General features: G+C 40.2%; 1 protein-coding gene across 23 annotated transcripts in view; it reads right to left on the bottom strand.

The window, feature by feature from the left end:
* Positions 1–15,213, bottom strand: part of ANK3 (ankyrin 3) — a 205,785-nt gene extending 190,572 nt beyond the window's left edge. For 7 of the 23 annotated variants that reach the window (XM_039382698.1, XM_039382696.1, XM_039382709.1 and 4 more), the window contains exon 1: positions 14,661–15,212. In XM_039382698.1, coding sequence (XP_039238632.1) covers positions 14,661–14,774 — 114 coding nt within the window. In that variant the 5' untranslated portion in view covers positions 14,775–15,212. Of the gene's footprint in view, positions 1–14,660 lie in introns of all 23 variants that reach the window. The other 16 variants (XM_039382771.1, XM_039382749.1, XM_039382751.1 and 13 more) reach the window with 5 other exon arrangements.
* Between the last annotated feature and the right edge of the window lie 782 nt (positions 15,214–15,995).

Below are 15,995 nucleotides of genomic sequence, written 5' to 3'. Positions count from 1 at the left end.
TTGGTTCAACATGCCAAAACAAGGCTTTTAAGTGATGGACTTTTTCCTTTTCAAAACTTAAATCAGCATTTTATGTTTTTTTTTGGTTTGGTGTTGGTTGCTTTTTAATTTTTCAGGATGTGTTCATCTTGTTATTGACTTAAATGCTTTGTTGAGCTTAAATTTGTGACTGAGCAGATTAAATTCTGTATTTTTGAAATTAAGAAACTCTTATCTGAAAAAAATTGGCCTGAATTTGCTGCTATGCTTTGGCCAATATCTTTCAAATTTACAGTTATTTGTGGCATACAAATAACTACCCAAAGGAGAATTTATGTACTTACACTTTACATATTGGATTAATACCTCTGTAACACTATCCATATAATGAGTTAATTAGCTGCTTTATAAGCATGATTAAATCAATAATAGGAATGCAATTATCATCAGTGACTTAGTGATTGGTGGGCTTCCATGCCATTTGTAATGGAGTTGTCATTGCTCTTGTCTTCAAGGTTTTCCTGCTGTCTGTGTTTGATCATTGTTTACTGATGTACAAATATTCATAACATCATTTTTTAAAAAAATGCCTATGAAGAAAATAATGTCCTTGAAATACCAAATTTTTGAATTGATTGGATTCCCCACTATTTCTATCTACTATTCGAGGTAAATGCTGTCAGCTCCAGCTCACAGGTGCTCACACCCACCCTTGTTTGCACAGACCTGGGATAACCAACGGCATTTCAGGATGGGCCTTTTCTCCTAAAAACTCTCCTGATGGCATAAGCACCATGGCCCCCATGCAACACATCACTTCAGACTCATCTCAGCTTCAAGCACACAGTGCTCCCTCTGTGCTCAACTGAATTACAAATAGGTTTAACTTATGATGTTTAAGATGTATTTGTGCTGGATTTGTGCCAGAATATTTAGCACTTTTGACCAACCAGACCTGTGACAAGAAAAGCACAGATATCTTGCACTTTGTTTAGTCATTTGTGAGCTCTGAGAAACAACAGTGCACCTTTTTACCGTATGTATTTCCATCTGAAAGCAGAAGTAAAAATTAAATAAAGATTTCAAAACCAGAAGTTGCCCAAAGTTTTTCTTTACTATCAGTTGAACGCATAAAGCTGATCACCCCATCTAGTTGCAAAATACTGTCTTCTGAAAACCAAAATCTGTGCCTAGTACTTCGCATAATTTCTCCCCATACACTTCAATTGCAGCAGCTAATACATCTTTAGCAGCTAGAAGTTTTTAAAAGCAAAGCAAAGAGAAGCTTTCCTTGCTCTAGGTCTCTAGAGGGAAAGATTTAAGTCCTTCTTTCTGAAGAGATAGGTGAGTTCCCCTCATTTTTCAGGCTATGCTACAAGTGGTTGGACTCCCATGTGCACTTCCACAGCACTTGTCAGCATCATTCAGGAAAGGCAACAATGCCATGGCCCATGGGTCTAATTTTTTTAAAAAGTAATTCCAAGTACAATGCAACCAGACTTAAGAGACATGCAGCATCTTTAAAGTGAAATCCTAATGTTTTAATATAGTTGGAATGGAAGAAAATTGTTCTCTAAAGTACCAGCAGTCTGCTAAACAGTGCAAGGCTGAAGGACCAGGTTTCCTGCACTGCCTGCCCTGCACTGTTACTGTGCAGTGCCAGGACAGCACCTCTCAGAAAGCATACCTGCCCTTTCCTCACTACAGAGGGAAATCTGAAATCCAGCATCATTATTACTGCTCTGCTATTAAACATTCTGGTTCTGCCGTTTGCAACAAGTGCGTGTTGTCGGTCTAAGGCTGGTTAATACACTCCCTCTGAGTTACCTCTGACCTTGTCCTCTCTTGCCACCACTCTGCCCCTGAGCAGTCACTGATGTCTCTTCACCAAACAGCAGGATGTGCTCAAAAAAAGGTCGCTACACGTTAAACCTAAATTTTGCTGCTAGACAATCCTTCCTAAAGCAATAATCTAAATCTGTCAAATATAAGAGCTACAGACAATGGCATTTATTGAATCGCAGTAACTGGCTACCTAGGACATGAAACTGGTTCCAGGCAGCCCTCATGTTAATAAGGCTCCATATATTCAATTTATGTTTGCATGAACAAAACTATCCAGGAGGCAAAGGACTGAATATTCATCTGAGTAACAAATGCATAAAATAGCCAATATTAACAAAATCAACTGCCACTATTTAATATGCATGTTTCAAAAAAAAAAAAAAAAAGCTATTTTGAATAACTAAAACAGACAAAATTGATCCAACATTAGGAAGACCTAAAGTAAAGTTCCAGTCAGAAGTCTCCAAAAGCTCTGGCAGAGATTTTGCTGGTCAGCTTTGCCCAATCTCCCTCTGCTTTCCCTCTAGTTTTATTTTTTTCCTTTGTATATTTACTCAGTCTTTCCTTAAGATATTTTTATGTTTGAATATGAGTATAATCTGTGATTTTATTTTCCTTTTTGGATACTACCTTTGCTCCTTTCACAGGCAACTCATTTGGACAACTATTTTCTAGGAAACCAGGCAGGCAGGCACAGAGAGCATGTCTTGTGAAAACTAAGACAGAGATTTTGACTTGTCAAGAAAATGTGAGAAAATTTTACTGCAATTGAGAAAGAAACACACAGAAAGACATTAAGCTGAATTTTGTTTCCCCCCATATAGAATTAAAAAGAATACATTTTGGTTAGCAGACTACAATTTTAGGGAACAATTGATATTTTGCAGGCATAAATTAAGTGCTCAACTTTGTACCAGAAATACCTTAAACCTGACAAGCCCTGATTAATTTGTGGTTAACTCTTTGTATTTAGACCTTGACAAAGCACTAGGCTATATATCCACCGTATAAATTCACGCAACCAGATAATAGAGAAGAGATATTATCTTTTCAAGGACTTAATCAGATGCAATTGCTTGGATGTCCTCCAAACAATTAAATTTCTCACCCTGCTATACACAGCTAGAGGGGTTTTATCATTTTGCCTACCCCAGTGCCTGAATTCCTCCCCCTCCCAAGCCAGCATCTCTGCCTGGGGAGGAGGGGCTCGCAAGGACCACTGCAGTCCCACGGCAGCAACGCAATCAGAGCAGCAGCCCTGCAGGCAGCTCTGTGTTTGCTCTCTTGCAGTACAGAGGATGCTTTCAGGGAGGAGAGACACCCCCTTTGCCATCTTCTCAGCCACACATCGCCTGTGCTGCTCAGAGAGCCCCATCTGCACTGCCCTGAAAGGAACCGCAGCCTCCCCGAACTCAGCAGGGTTTGGAGCCCAGGCCCCAGCACCGGCTGAATTTTTGCTGCCTTTGTCCTTCCTATTCTGCTCCCTTCCCTCCTGGGTTTTATCTACTGACTCAGCATGGACAAAACATTTCAGGCTAATAAGGAGCCCCTGAGAATGAGGGGTTCATCTCCCAGCACCTAGTTACACCCAAAATAACCCCAAACTTCTGGGGCAGCTGCCCCAATCACTCCTCCTGTATCTCCCCTTTAAACACAGCTCCCATTTCAATATCAAGGCCCTTTCTAACCCTTTAATTCCTTTTTTTCCTCATCTTCCTTCAAACTGACTGGTTTCAAAAGAGCACCAGCCTTGTTTGCTCATTTGCCTTCGGTAGTAAACAAGGAGAAAGGGGCAGCTTTGCTGTTGGGAACAAAGGGCTACAATTTTGAACAGCTTCCCTGCGGATCTTGTTTGGTCACAGCATCTCTTGGCTTTCCAACCCAAGGCAGATTGTGCATGTGGCCTTTCAAGCTGAATTTATTGCATATGTTCAGTGGTTCTGCTAATTGGACCTATGACTTCACCACAATTCAGTGAGTTTAGCTTCAAGGATGACAGGCACGTAGGTCAACAAGATAAATACAACGTTATAAAATACACTAGATTTAGCCATTTTAGATTAAACTCATGTACTTCTAAAACCAGGATTTGGACAACTTTCCTGTAGATTGGGTGGGCTAAACAGAAACAATTCTAAAGGAGCTTTACAAAATCTTTGCAAACAATATGGGTTTCTATCTGCAACTTAATTATTATAATCGGTCATTCTAAAATAGCCTTTAGTCAATGGCTTGGTATACTATATAAAAAAAAAATTAAGGTAAATAACTGTAAATTGGATATTTATACTGAACACCAAGGACTATAATTAGAACTGTTACCATGCATCATTCCTCTCCACCAAAAGCTTTCTAAAAAGCACAAACTTCTTTAAAAAACACATTTCTCCAGAATTATGTCAAGACACCACCAAAAATGTCTGTGAGAGCTGTGGACACAGCCAATAGGTCACACACCAGGGCAGCACTGAGCAACTCCGAGGTCATTAAAAAACTATAAACCCTGCACGGGCCTTATTTTGTAGCAATAGTCCTTATGCAAGACATGCAAAATATATTCTATATACCAAGAGGAGAAAAATAGTCACTGCTTGCCATTTAAAAGGAGATCCTTAAAATGCACAAGAGCAAAAATACAGAGGTATTTTATGGACAGGAAAACCATAGATTAAATAAACTGCTTAAGTTCAAACTGGAAGAGTCAGTGGGAGAACCCTCGATTCCCTGTTTGCTGCTTGGATGACTTGGAAGTTTGCATACTTCTCCCTTTTATGTGGGCAGTATGTGCTGAGTGTGCAAAACATTTATTAAGCCTTCTTTAAGCATAAACAGACAGCCTGATATTACAAAAAAGGTAGACAGAAAAATATCAGATAGGAACATCAAACAACATATACTTTTCCATAACTGTTAAAAAGCGTTGGCTGTTCCTCAGGCTGCCCTACTTAGAAACTTTGATTGTGCACCCACTGTCATAAGACATGTTTTCCTCTCAACATCTTTTTAATCTTTTCAGACTGGTAGAAAAACAGCAGTCTTTAGTTATCAGAATTTTGATGTTTAACAGCTTCAAAGTGCTGGTGGTTTCAAATTAAATCAAGTGGTAGGAAAAACTAGGACTGCAGGTATCCAGTACATTCACCAATTCTCCTTGAAGATGTTTTTTTTTTGCTTAGATGGTACAAATGTAATAAAGGAAACCTTTCCCACCCACTTCTCAGCAATACCTCACTATGGGATGTTTTAACTTTTCAGTGTTGTGTAAGAAAAAGGAAACTGTCCACAGCCACCCTCCGGAACATACTGTCTGCTACCACCTGGCAAAAAAAAAAGAGCCTCTTTTGAGAGAGGTTTCCTCAGCACTATAGGAAAATGCTGCATTTGTTCTCACATAGATTGAAGCCTCTTTTCTAGCTTTCTGCATGATGAGGTGTTTGGTACATCTGTGTCTACTCTTGGGAGATCTTTCCCCTCAGGTATAGCGAGCACCTTAAGCTAGGCTTATTCACCTGTGCTTCAGGGTCTAGTCAGCACTCTACTTCTGAATAATATTTCCATTAATTTACATACAGTCTGAGTATGAAATCATTAGCCTCAGCACCAGAGATGATTGCTAGATTCACAGAAATCCAAAGGGAGCAAGAGAACAGGTTACAGACTGAGATCACTCACACACTGGTATTTCCTCACGGGCCAATGGTAAATTCAGCAGATGAGATGGTTGCAAATGCTCAACATTAAGCTAGAGATTAATGAATGGGAAACAACTGCATTTTCAGAGATGCCATAGTAAGGTCCAGAAGTGGTGATGCAATTATGAGAGAAAGAAAAAAAGCTGTGTGAGAGAAAATAAAATTATTCCACCTATGAAGGAATTTCATGTAAAGCTATGAATGCCTGTATTTAAAAGACATTCTGATTCAACCCTGGAAAAGTGACTGTAGCTAACTACAGTCAGTGCCTCAGTTCTACCCTTGCCTTCTATTAGTAAAATTCATGTTGGGAAGTGGAGGCAATATCTATGCAGGGGATACTGCACAACTTTGCTTTTCTACAAGTTCCCAGAGAACACTGGAGACCACCTCCAGCTGGGTGAACTTGAGGACAACACAGAGGACATGTCACAGGGAAGGATAACTGCCCAGCTACCTGTGAAAATCCTGATTAACTGAAGGAAGTCAACGATGGAGTTCTTCTGCATCTTGACATTTGCAAGTAATTCACCAGAAAATGAACCAATGTGCTCAGAAGAAAGTGAGTTCCACAGCTGTATCTTCTAACAACAACAAATAGGGCAGGTAAAAGTATGGTTTATTAGAGGGCACAGACAGAATTGTATCACATGGTTTCTTATTTTAATGCTGCCTTTAAGGAAAGCTCTTTAGAATATGCAAATCAGTGTGCTCTAACTGAAAGGTAGATAACAACTGCACTGACTTTTGAATTGCTCTGAGCTTTGTGAACTCAGAATGTAATGCAGAAATTCCTGGTGATACTGTAATTTGAAGAATTTTGAAAGAAAGGAGACAGAAGTTTGAAAGAGACCATTAAACTTTCTGATCTAATGATTTGTTCTTTTCAAATTGTCTTTTCATTAAAAACAGGATTTGTAATTCCTTTAGGAACCCATGACAGCAATGGAACAGAATCACACTGTAAACGAGAGAAATAAAGAAAGAAATTATTTATACACACTCGCAGCACTTCTGAAAACACTGCTAACAACTTTGTGGACAGCTTCTCCCTAAGGACCCAGCCTGGCCCACAGCACTGGCTGAGCCAGGCTTTCCTGGAGCCACTGTGAAGGGAACATTCTTCCTCTGAAATTAAAGCCCTTGCAGCGCTACACAACCTCTCCCAGTGTAAGTGCTCCCCACCACAGATGGAGACGCACTGTAGGAAGCAGGGACACTCAGGAGATGCCTCACTCAGGGCTATGGATGTGCTGTTGCAAAACACACCAAATAAATCCCTGACCACTATCTCCCCTCCTGCTCCTGCCCTGAACACAAACAAACTCACTCACATCACACAGGCATTACAGATGTTTTGCTGAGTATAAATCCTTTACTTGCAGAGGGTATGAGGTTCTGTACTCGAGCCAGTGAGAGCACAAAGATGCCACACGAGCAGTTGCTTAACAGAGCACCACCCCCGGCTTACAGATCAAATCATCATTAGTGGAGAGGGGTATTTGTGGTTACCCCTCACTACTAGTGAACTGTGCAAGTACTTGAATTCATATTGCCTACCAGTTGCCTGCAGTCTGTCAGAACTCAAGGATTTGCATAATGATGGTGCTTACTTTAAAAATATGATTATGCAAAAACAGCCACTTCAGCAGCTCCAGGAAATCCTTTTACAACAGTCACAATTCAGCAGCTACCTGTCCCCTCTTCTGACTCTCCTCTCAACTCTTACTCCAGCAGAGCCTGGTTACCTAAGAATATCTTACTTCAAGAGGCTGTGGCCACAGGGTTAAGGACATGCCTGTAGCTCAAAGCTGAGTTGGCAGGATTTCACAAAAAAAGTATATATACTTTTCCCTTCCATATTCTACAAAAATACAAACAAGTGACATATTATACCTTCATCCCATCTATGCATACGTACTTTTAGGGGTATTACAAATGAGCGTGGAATACATGAATGTAATCCATAGAATGGTTTGGGTTGGAAGGGACCTCTGCCATGGGTAGGGATACTTTCCACTACAGCAGGTGTCCCTTCCTTCACAAGGGAAGCAAGGGACAAGATCACAGTGGGTTTTTTGGTATTTATAGGTTATTAATTATTATTAATTTAACTGGTGAAGCACCAGGCACACCTGGGATCCTGACTGGCTCCTGGTAGAGATGGGGTCACCAGAGACACCAGGCTTAATGCTACTGATAGAGATTTTGTTGAAGTAGCCTCCACTAGGCACTATGATATGTTACACCCATGAAATAAATGCAGACATTGTGTGTAACTTGCCATGATGGGACAGTGGATCAGGTACAGACAGTGTTAAGGTACAGACCTTCATTTCCTGCTTGCACTCATTAGCAATCAGTGTGTTAACAGAGGACTTGGAAACTATCACTTTCATCAAGAGTAATTACTTTCATAAAATCCCATTAATTTCAGTTGCATAAATATGGAGTAGGATATATTCTGCATAAACTAGGATATCAGAAACATAAGCGAAACTCTTCTACCTTGTACTTTTCCCTTTAATTATGAATGATTTTCAATGAAAAAATAGAAAGATACTGAAATTAATTCTCAAACTGAGATTTAAAATTTATACATAAAACTGTGACGGCACAACATGCAGCTGCCCAATAAGCTGAGATCCAAAACTGGGAATGGAACACAGCTGAGCAACAAAAAGTTAGGTAAAATACATCATTCAGGTTGCTGAAACAAATCATAAGAAGTTTTCTAAAGTTTTCAGATGAAGGTGACATGTCCTGTATCTTTCTGCAACTACAAAGGCAAAATAAAGTTTTAATTCTGGTACATAATACAAAGGCACTAAACTGCTTGTGTACATCTCAGGGTAGTAAATCTCCTGTGGTACAAATTCATACTACTAAACTAGTCATAACTTTCAGCTTATTTGCAAAATTATGATTTATTAAAAAAAAAAACCCAGAGTGAATTTTCTTTTCAATTAGCAAAACAATCTTATTTCAGTCTAGTTCTCCTGTCCACATTAGTCTTCTTTGAATAAATACTAAAGAAACATCATGTTGGATTTCTCTTCCAAGTCACCACGCAGTGATTTCTGTAAAAAATAAACCCAAAAGCTGACATTTCCATGGGGGGCAGTAATTACCCACCTTGCAGAGCACTGGCCAACAAAACAGAACTCCACAAAAATATCACATCAGGCAACATGTAAGAAAGATTTTTAGAAGTGTTATATGGTCCTAGACATCCATCAGAGATACCACAACCTGAGCTGCTGAATGCCCAAAGCTGAAGCTGCAAGGATGGAGGATACTCAATACCTTGAAGATGAGGACATTGCTTTAACTTGTCTCACATGCACTGAATTATCCTCTGAAGGCACCTTTTGCATTTAAAATATAAGGCTATAGCCAGAGTTGAACAACTGAAGTGAGGAACAATGTGGGGCAACTGTACCATCTCTGTTGAGCTCATCATCTGAAAGAGCCTCCCCCCCGCCATCCCATTCTAACAGGGAGGCATTATTTTACAGAGTGCTAAAAGGTTCCCAACAGGCAACACTGGGCCCCACCAAGCCCTTGAGGCCCAGTTTTCTGTCTTTATGACACAGTCCTATGCTAGCCCAACTGCCTCAGCCAGAAAATCCCTGATACCACTCTAATAGTGGCCAAAATTTCTGAATAGCAGCAAATCCAGCCCTTTATTGTTTGAACTTCCAGGCAAATCACTGTGGGAATACATCAGGCTTTGGATGGGAAGGAATTTTATTTTTAATACAAGTCACAACTCAGACTTTTTTTCTTCTCTGTTTCTTTCCTCTATCCACGTCATATACACCAAGAGCCTAGTTCTCAAACCCCCCTCATCAAACTAGGTCTGACTGAGTGTAACTCTCAATTTTAGCAGGTGCTCAGTCAGTTCCACTAGTTGACAAATATTTTGGCTCACAGGAACAAGCATTTAGTGAATGGCCACGGGGTACAGATTCAAAGTATGCATGACTTATCCAGAAGCCATAATTCAAGCAAGTTAAGAGCTTGAAATTAGCAGAACTTTGACTTTTGGCACAGGGTTGAATATATTCATAACCACATAACCCGATTTTTTGCTTCAAAAGCATCCCAATTCTCCCTTTCCCAACTCTCAAAAAAACCCAAACCAAACCAAACCAAACCAAAAAAATCACACCAAGCCAAAAAACCAACCAAAAAAAAAACCGACCACAAAAACCCAAACCCACCAAAAAACCAACACACAAACCAAACCAGCCTGGATAGGAAAAACAGAGGATAAAAGATTCCATTAATATCAACCCAGTACTGGAAACAGCATGAATTTACACTCTCTGAGAGTTCAGCTGCAAATCTAGTCACTGAGCCATCTTCCTATAACATGAAGCTGCCCATTGTTAGTCCTCCCTCTTCCCCATCTCCTCCCACCACAAGCTGGTAACATCAGGCACAGCACGGTTTATAACCCAAACTGACATTTGCATAGTTACTAAAGGCCATTCGTTGTGACTGCACAATTCTGAGGCATCAAGAAGGTGAAGAGGAAAAGGTAAATGTTCTAAACCTGCCTAAATAAAAATGTAACAGTGCAAAATTTTTCCTAGGTTTATAAACAACGAAGTAACACTGCGCAGTGCCCACTTCAAATGATGCTGTAGTGCTACCCACACAATACAATGCAATCATTTCATTCCTTTTGGGGGTCATCTTCAAAGAAGGAATTGTTTTTCCAGCTGAATAGAAACACTCTTTCACCACCAAGCTCCATGCTAGTAAGAATTCAACATTGTTAGTAGATATCTCATCCACCAGTGCCCCTAAACATCTATCACAAATACCTTTCCATTTAGATTTGCCTCTGACAGAGCATCGTGTCCAAAATCAAGGATAGGACTGAAATTTTCCTCACACCTAGAAAAGATTCACTGACTTAACAAAATCTTTCAGACCCTAAATAACATGATCTGTTCACTTACCATAGGTCATGTTCCCAGATGTTAGAGCAACATCTGCCTAGTTTGTGCCTTAACACAAATGAGTTAAGGACCAATCATTTGTGCCCAATCTATCTGGATTCTACTACTCTCAGTTTCAACTGTTCAGAAACCATGAAAAAGATTTGTTTAAAAACCATGGAATTACTATTTTTTTAAAAAAGGATGGGGATTTCTACTTGTTCTCTGAGTTAAAAGCTTTACCTGGTAATTGGTTGACTTGTTTGCACGTCAAAATTGAGGTTTGTACTAAAACCTTCCCATGGCTGAGATCTGCGAAACATTTGACAGCCCTGAGAGAGCTGAAGGGAAAGGAAACAGAGAGCTGGAGTGGGAGTCCCCCAGCTAGGAGATAATGATGCCCTCCTGGGGTCCTCCTGCCCCTGGGAGGTGTTTCCAGCTCTGCTAGGCTGGGCAGTCCACACCATCTCTGATAGGCCCTCAGAGATGGGAGCAGAGCCCAGCCCAGAAGATGCACGAGCTTCTCCAAGCCATATGAGCAGCTGCACACCTACAGGTTGATCACTCCTGACACAGTATTTCAATTTATATCCATTAGGAAATTGCAGGGCAACTTTTCCAGCGTACATGAAAGTTAACAAACACCACGAGTCTTATGATGAAATTAGCACGATTTGTGATGCTGGCATTCACTGCTCTCCCTGCTGCCCACAAGTTTACAGCAGCACAGGATGTGACAGCAACATCCTTTAACATCTCAGGGACAGCAGCAGCCAGACTTTGCATTACGGTCAAATTATTCTGTGTTCCCAAAGAACACACAAGCTCCTGAGCACTACACACAAATGGAAATCACTTCAGCCCTTCTGAATATTGTATAAAACATAAATCATTGAGTACATGCCAAGACCTGCCCTTCTGCTATGTACTGAACAGAGAACATGGAAAAAACCCTCTGAGATTTCACCTTTATTTTAGGAATGGCACTGACTAAGCAACTAAATTCTTTCCAGACATTATTACAGAATAAACAATTTTTAGTTTTCACAAACCAAACTATGCATGACAGAGCTGCACTATAAAGTATCGAGCAAGCCATCCCATCAATCACTTATTTTTAAGGGTGGCTTGGCTTGTTCTGTGATACCACTTACGGCTCAGGTCTGCCCTTGGATGTACTCAAACTATTTGCAGTGTAGGACACTGCACAACCATCCAGAGGCAGAACTGCATGAAGCTGTAATATAAACTTGAACAGAATCAAGGGGAAACCTGTATAATGCAGACCCTTCACTTGCTGGCCCCATCCCATCCTATTGCAGGAGTTAAACTGTAAGGTCTGGACCTTTCAGCACCTTTCAGCTAAGGCCTGGAATGTCTTGAATCCAGGGAACCAGAAAGAGTGTGGTGAGCCCATTGGGCACAGAAGCACAGCATCTCTACAGAGGGAAGAGCGGCAGTTTGAGAATATCTCACCTTTAAAATAAGTGGGATTGGATATAATACAGGGCTTTGTTTTGTGTGTCTTTTTAAAAAGGTCATGCTTCTCATACAAGTATTGAAGCAAGCCTTAACAGAAATGTTATTACACTGTAAATGGCTTAACCAGTCAAAAGTGGTGAAATATTACCCTCAGACTGCAAACCTCCAACTAAACAGGAACATAAATCAGCATGACTGTTGCTGGTATCACCAAGTCGAGGACACTGGGTGCACCCACCAGCCTTACTTTCTAACCATTGGCTGCCTTGGGCTCCTTACTGTATAAATTATCCAGAAACATTAGCAATCTCTACTGTTCCAATGTGATTGGAAGATTCTAAAGGATATTTCTGCATACTGCTTAAGCAGAGGGTTAGCTTTGTGCAGTATCATGTGATCAACAAAAAAATCCCTGAGTACTGCTTGCTTGTGGGTGGTGCAGAGGAACAAGAAGTGACTCACAACTCATAGTGGAAAAATTGGGGGGAAAATCTTTTAAATAGTCAAGAAAGTACAAAATGGCAAACCACAATTACTGGGCTTCCTACGCCCTATGTACTGGGTAACAAAACCACGTCTTTGATATGAGAAGACTGATGCCCAAATGTATAAGTGTTAAGTGAAGCAATTGCTGCTTTTTGCTCCATTCTCCTACTAGGAAGGGCCTCTACATGCCCTGAATCTGCAGAGTCCTAAGGAAACCCCGAAAGAAACTGGAATAAGCTACCCAATACCAGTGTGACATGAAGGGGTCAGGGAGAAGGAACCCAGAAAAAGCATTTGGTGGAGCAAAGGCTTTCTATTTTCTCTTATTCTTAAGATTCAGAAACAAACCCACATATTTCACACACAAAGAAATCCATATATTTCAGATTAATAGGCAGATATTTATCCATGTGCCACTCTAGTTGCTAAGAGATTTCCTTTCTACAGCACAACGTTGTATAAACAATAAAGCATTTTTGTCCACAAAGCAATTGTCTCACCTCACTGAATCAAGAGCCTCTCACTGACATATCCCTTCTATATTGTTCTAATTACAAGCTGTAAGGAAGCACCCTCACACAAAGACAGTATATGGATATGGTTGGGCACGCTATTGTTAAACTTGAGCACATCAAGTACAACGTGGGCTTCCTGCAGAATGAGTAGAGTTAGCTGAGAGACCGCACATTTTAGCTCACAAGTCATAGGTAAATATGGGTTGATAGGCAGCTCCTACAATTCTTTACTGCTGGGGTCATTTTCAGCAGGGGAGGAGGGGGGAACCCACCCTGACAGATACATTACAGACCTGCACACAACCTAAACAGCAACCCAGAAAAATATTGCTAATTCAGGCTGGTTTGAAACAGCAGCACCTCAAAACTGACCTCAAAGACAGCAACTGATTTCCATACTGTTCTTTATACTGGAAGATGACTCAGAAGATCTATAATGTATACATTCATACAAAAAAAAAATACCTACAGTTTAGATGGCTGCAGCAAATGTACTGCAGCATGTTAAAGAGTCTTCTAATGTGCTCACTAGAACAGAAGGCAGTGGGTTTCTGAGTGCTTTTCATTATGTATAGTACTGCCACGGCGGAGAAGAAAGAGAAAAGGGCAGGGAAATGCTGACTCTCGCCCAACCAAAAGATGCACATATGTTAGAGGAAATCTACATGTCATTTAGGAAGCACATGCACTGCTCCTCTGAGCATATGAAGATTATCCAATCCCCCCTTAGGGGGATTTCACAAAGGCACACAGAAATACTACATATCCAGGTTTCCTGGACAAGGAGACAACTGGCTCCTTGATATGTTCTTGAAAAATTATAACAAAATACAGCCAAAGACAAGAAGTCATGGCAGGGCCTTATTTCTATGGAGCAGAGTACAAGGTGTCATTTTTAAGGACATATCCTCAGAGCTGCCAAGGTGGCTGGCCTCTTTATCTGTCATTATGCCACAAACCGTAACTATTTTGCTTTATACCTTAGAGAGAAACAGTAAGCCTGGAATCACACAGAGGCTCCTGAACTGAACAATGAGCAATGCAGTGCCTACTGAATTTTTCAGATCCTAGTTTGCTGAAGGGTTTTCTGCAGCTAAGACAAATCTACAGCAGAGAAAAACCAGGCTCTGTGATCTCAGTCAGATATTTCCCTAACAAAAGAAAGTTGCTAATAACAGACTGTTACGGCTCAGTTCTGTAAAACAGCCCACTGCTAGGAAAAAAGAGAAACACTGAAACACCTTATTTTTGTAACATAATCCCAAAAATGGATGTTTCACAAGCCAAACATGTGACACAGTCCCAACACAAAGAAAAAAAATCTGCCTGCACACACATCCCTTTTAAGTACATGTATGTAAGACTACTAAACTATTATGCTGTTAAACCTATGAGAAAGCTCAGCATTTAAACTCGTATCATGGTTACAAACTATTTTCAACTCACAGACAGTTTGCATATCACGGTAACACAAGTGGGAAATGAATGCACACCTTCTGCATCATCACTGCAATCAACTAATACCCAATTAAACATTCAATTGCTCTGCAAACCCCACAGCCATGGTCACAAATGCTATTTTACAATGTTAACAAATTACTCTGACAGCTACCAAGTTACACGCAAGAACAAGCTTTGATACTTCAATTGCAAGGTAAGAAAATTAAAACAAAAGAATCCCTGTCAGAATTTGGCACAGATCTAGATACCTTTTTCTTCCGATCCCGGGATCTTTTCCTGTGTTTTCTTTTTTTCTCAGTTTCTTCCTCAGCATTTATCTCTAAATCCCTGTTTTTCTTTAACTGTGATGCTGCGTGAGCCATAATGCATTAAAAATCCTTTACAACAATGCTCCCTTGTAAAAGGTGATTTCCTCGGGCACCTTTAGCCAGCCCTTACAGCAAATGTTCCAGTGATTGGAAAGAAATCTGTGACCAGAGCCAGGAACACATTCAGGATTCAGAGATCTCGCAGAAGAAGCTTGCAGTCACTACAAAAATACATAGTTGCAGATTTCTTCCTGTACCTTTCTGCACCTGAGCCTTTATAAAACAGTGCAGCCATCGTAATGCATTTAACGTAATGAAAAAGACAGCTGGGACAGAGAAAGCTGTATTATGGCTGTATCCCCTGCCACCAGCTGGAAGTGTCTAAGTGACTCCACTGAAGGGGGAATGCTGAAAAGGAGAGCTTTCTATTAAAAAGAATTCCAGAACAATAACATATGCTGCATTGTTTTTTCTTCACTAATCTTCAAGCATGTTTCAAAAAACTATTTAAAAAATGCAGTGTTAATGATGTACATTTCTCAGCTAGTTTTCTATAGTAAGCCATTTAACCTATAATGAAATGGAGCAGCTCCTACTTTAGGTTAACTGCTGATGGTGACAAAAAAAAAATAAAATAAAAATTGCTTTTTACCATGGAGACTCTGACTGCATTATGTAGAAAACAATGCATGCATTGCCATATCTTAACAGTGTGTCCTTTATCCCATTTTTCAATTCCAATACATTTTGTGGAGAGGATTACAGAAAGCCCTGTTGTCTTTTTTCTTTTTTTTTTTTAAACATACTTATTACAACACATCATACAGAGAGAAAGATGCGATCACACTAGTGTGTGAAACAGGCATTTATTTCATGGGAGATTTTCTGGCACCATCCTTTTACGTGGTCAGAAAGGGAAATCGGCACTATTTCCATGTAGTTGGAAATGTACTTTTAGGCTTTTATGTCAAGGCTTGCTTCAATCATCTTACTATTTTTGCCACCTGAGTCCTCAATGACTGCAGCTTTTGAATATTCATTATGGGAGGTAAAATAGCAGCAGTATTAAGGCCTGCAGGAAGATATTTTACTAGGATGAACGCAGAGCAAGCATCTAGTAAATAAGGAACCATATTTTTCTGTACAAATATGAACAATCAGCAGCTTGCCTTGAGACTGCTGTTTTTAACCTTTCCCAGTATTCCAAGTAGCATACTTTGCAATAATGAAGATTAGCATTTTAAAGCAGTCTGATTTCTCTCAGATAAGAATCAA

This window comes from Pipra filicauda, unplaced genomic scaffold (genome assembly GCF_003945595.2).
Source record: "Pipra filicauda isolate LSUMZ 115617 unplaced genomic scaffold, ASM394559v2 scaffold111_size4109106_pilon, whole genome shotgun sequence".
Taxonomy (NCBI): Eukaryota; Metazoa; Chordata; class Aves; order Passeriformes; family Pipridae; genus Pipra; species Pipra filicauda.
Note: the sequence above shows the minus strand (reverse complement) of the source record. Positions and strands in the feature narration are given on the sequence as shown.